Source organism: Nestor notabilis, unplaced genomic scaffold, assembly GCF_000696875.1.
Source record: "Nestor notabilis isolate BGI_N333 unplaced genomic scaffold, ASM69687v1 scaffold22827, whole genome shotgun sequence".
In the NCBI taxonomy this organism is placed as follows: domain Eukaryota; kingdom Metazoa; phylum Chordata; class Aves; order Psittaciformes; family Psittacidae; genus Nestor; species Nestor notabilis.
The window spans coordinates 1-1,100 of record NW_009936344.1 but is presented as its reverse complement, the minus strand read 5'-3'; the positions used below and the strand labels follow the sequence as shown (position 1 = coordinate 1,100).

The window sequence follows — 1,100 nt, the reverse complement described above, 5'->3', positions numbered from 1 at the left end:
GGGCCAGGCTGGCAATGTCCCTGCTGGTGACGTGCTCCTCAACCCCACAGGAGATCATCAACTTCAACTGTCGCAACCTGGTGGCCAACATGCCCCTGTTTGCCAACGCGGACCCCAACTTTGTGACAGCCATGCTGACCAAGCTGCGCTTCGAGGTCTTCCAGCCCGGGGACTTCATCATCCGCGAGGGCACCGTAGGCAAAAAGATGTACTTCATCCAGCACGGGGTGGTCAGCATCCTCACCAAGGGCAACAAGGAGACAAAGCTGTCTGATGGCTCCTACTTTGGGGGTGAGGCTGGGCTGGGGGACCTGGAGGGGGAGCAAGAGCTGCCGGGGGCAGGAGCTGGGGCATCCCTGATGTTTCTTCCTGCTGCACCCTCTGCCCGTCCCCTCTTACCCAGTGCCTAAGGCTTGGCCTCCGCCTCATGCTGGGCTCTGGGGCTCACAAGTCCATTACCCCTGTTCTTATGGGGTACCTTGTCCAGCGGATTGAATCAGAGGGACCAGAATTCTGTCTGGCTTGGGCAGAGGGGCATCACCCCAGCTCTGGCCGGAGAGGAGGGTGGTTTAGAGCAGAGCATCTGAGCCAGTTTACAGGGTACAGGTTTGGCAGAGAAACAATCAGAGCAGCCATGGCCAGGGGTGTCTCCATGGCCTGGGCAGGGAGGAAAAGGCTGTGCCCGGCTGCGGACACGGCGTGGCTGTCCAGGCTCCCAGCTCTGTCCCTCGTCAGGAGTCAGGCTCTGTTTCTGGGCAGGGTGTGGGAGCTCCAGGCGGTCCTGTCCCCATTCCAGCTGCCCTTATCTGGGGACATTGTTGGGAAGGGGATAGATGGGTCAGGTTGGACACAGGGGCTTGGAGCAACCTGCTCTAGTGGAAGGTGTCCCTGCCCGGGGCAGGGGTTGGAGCTGGAGGAGCTTTAAGGTCCCTTCAACCCAAACCATTCCATGGTTCTATGGGTGCATCATCCTGACACCCAAACGTGTGTCCCTGCAGAAATCTGCCTGCTGACGCGGGGCCGGCGCACGGCCAGCGTGCGAGCAGACACCTACTGCCGCCTCTACTCCCTCTCCGTGGACAACTTCAACGAGGCGCTCG

At 60.6% G+C, this 1,100-nt stretch overlaps 1 protein-coding gene across 1 annotated transcript; it reads left to right on the top strand.

Annotated features, from left to right (window-relative positions):
* Window positions 1–14: 14 nt before the first annotated feature.
* On the top strand, window positions 15–1,093 carry LOC104408643 (potassium/sodium hyperpolarization-activated cyclic nucleotide-gated channel 2-like; the record flags this gene model as incomplete). The annotated part of the gene is made up of 2 exons (XM_010018299.1): window positions 15–291; window positions 999–1,093. Coding segments are annotated over exons 1-2 (372 nt in total), but the record flags the coding sequence as incomplete, so codon positions are not given.
* Between the last annotated feature and the right edge of the window lie 7 nt (window positions 1,094–1,100).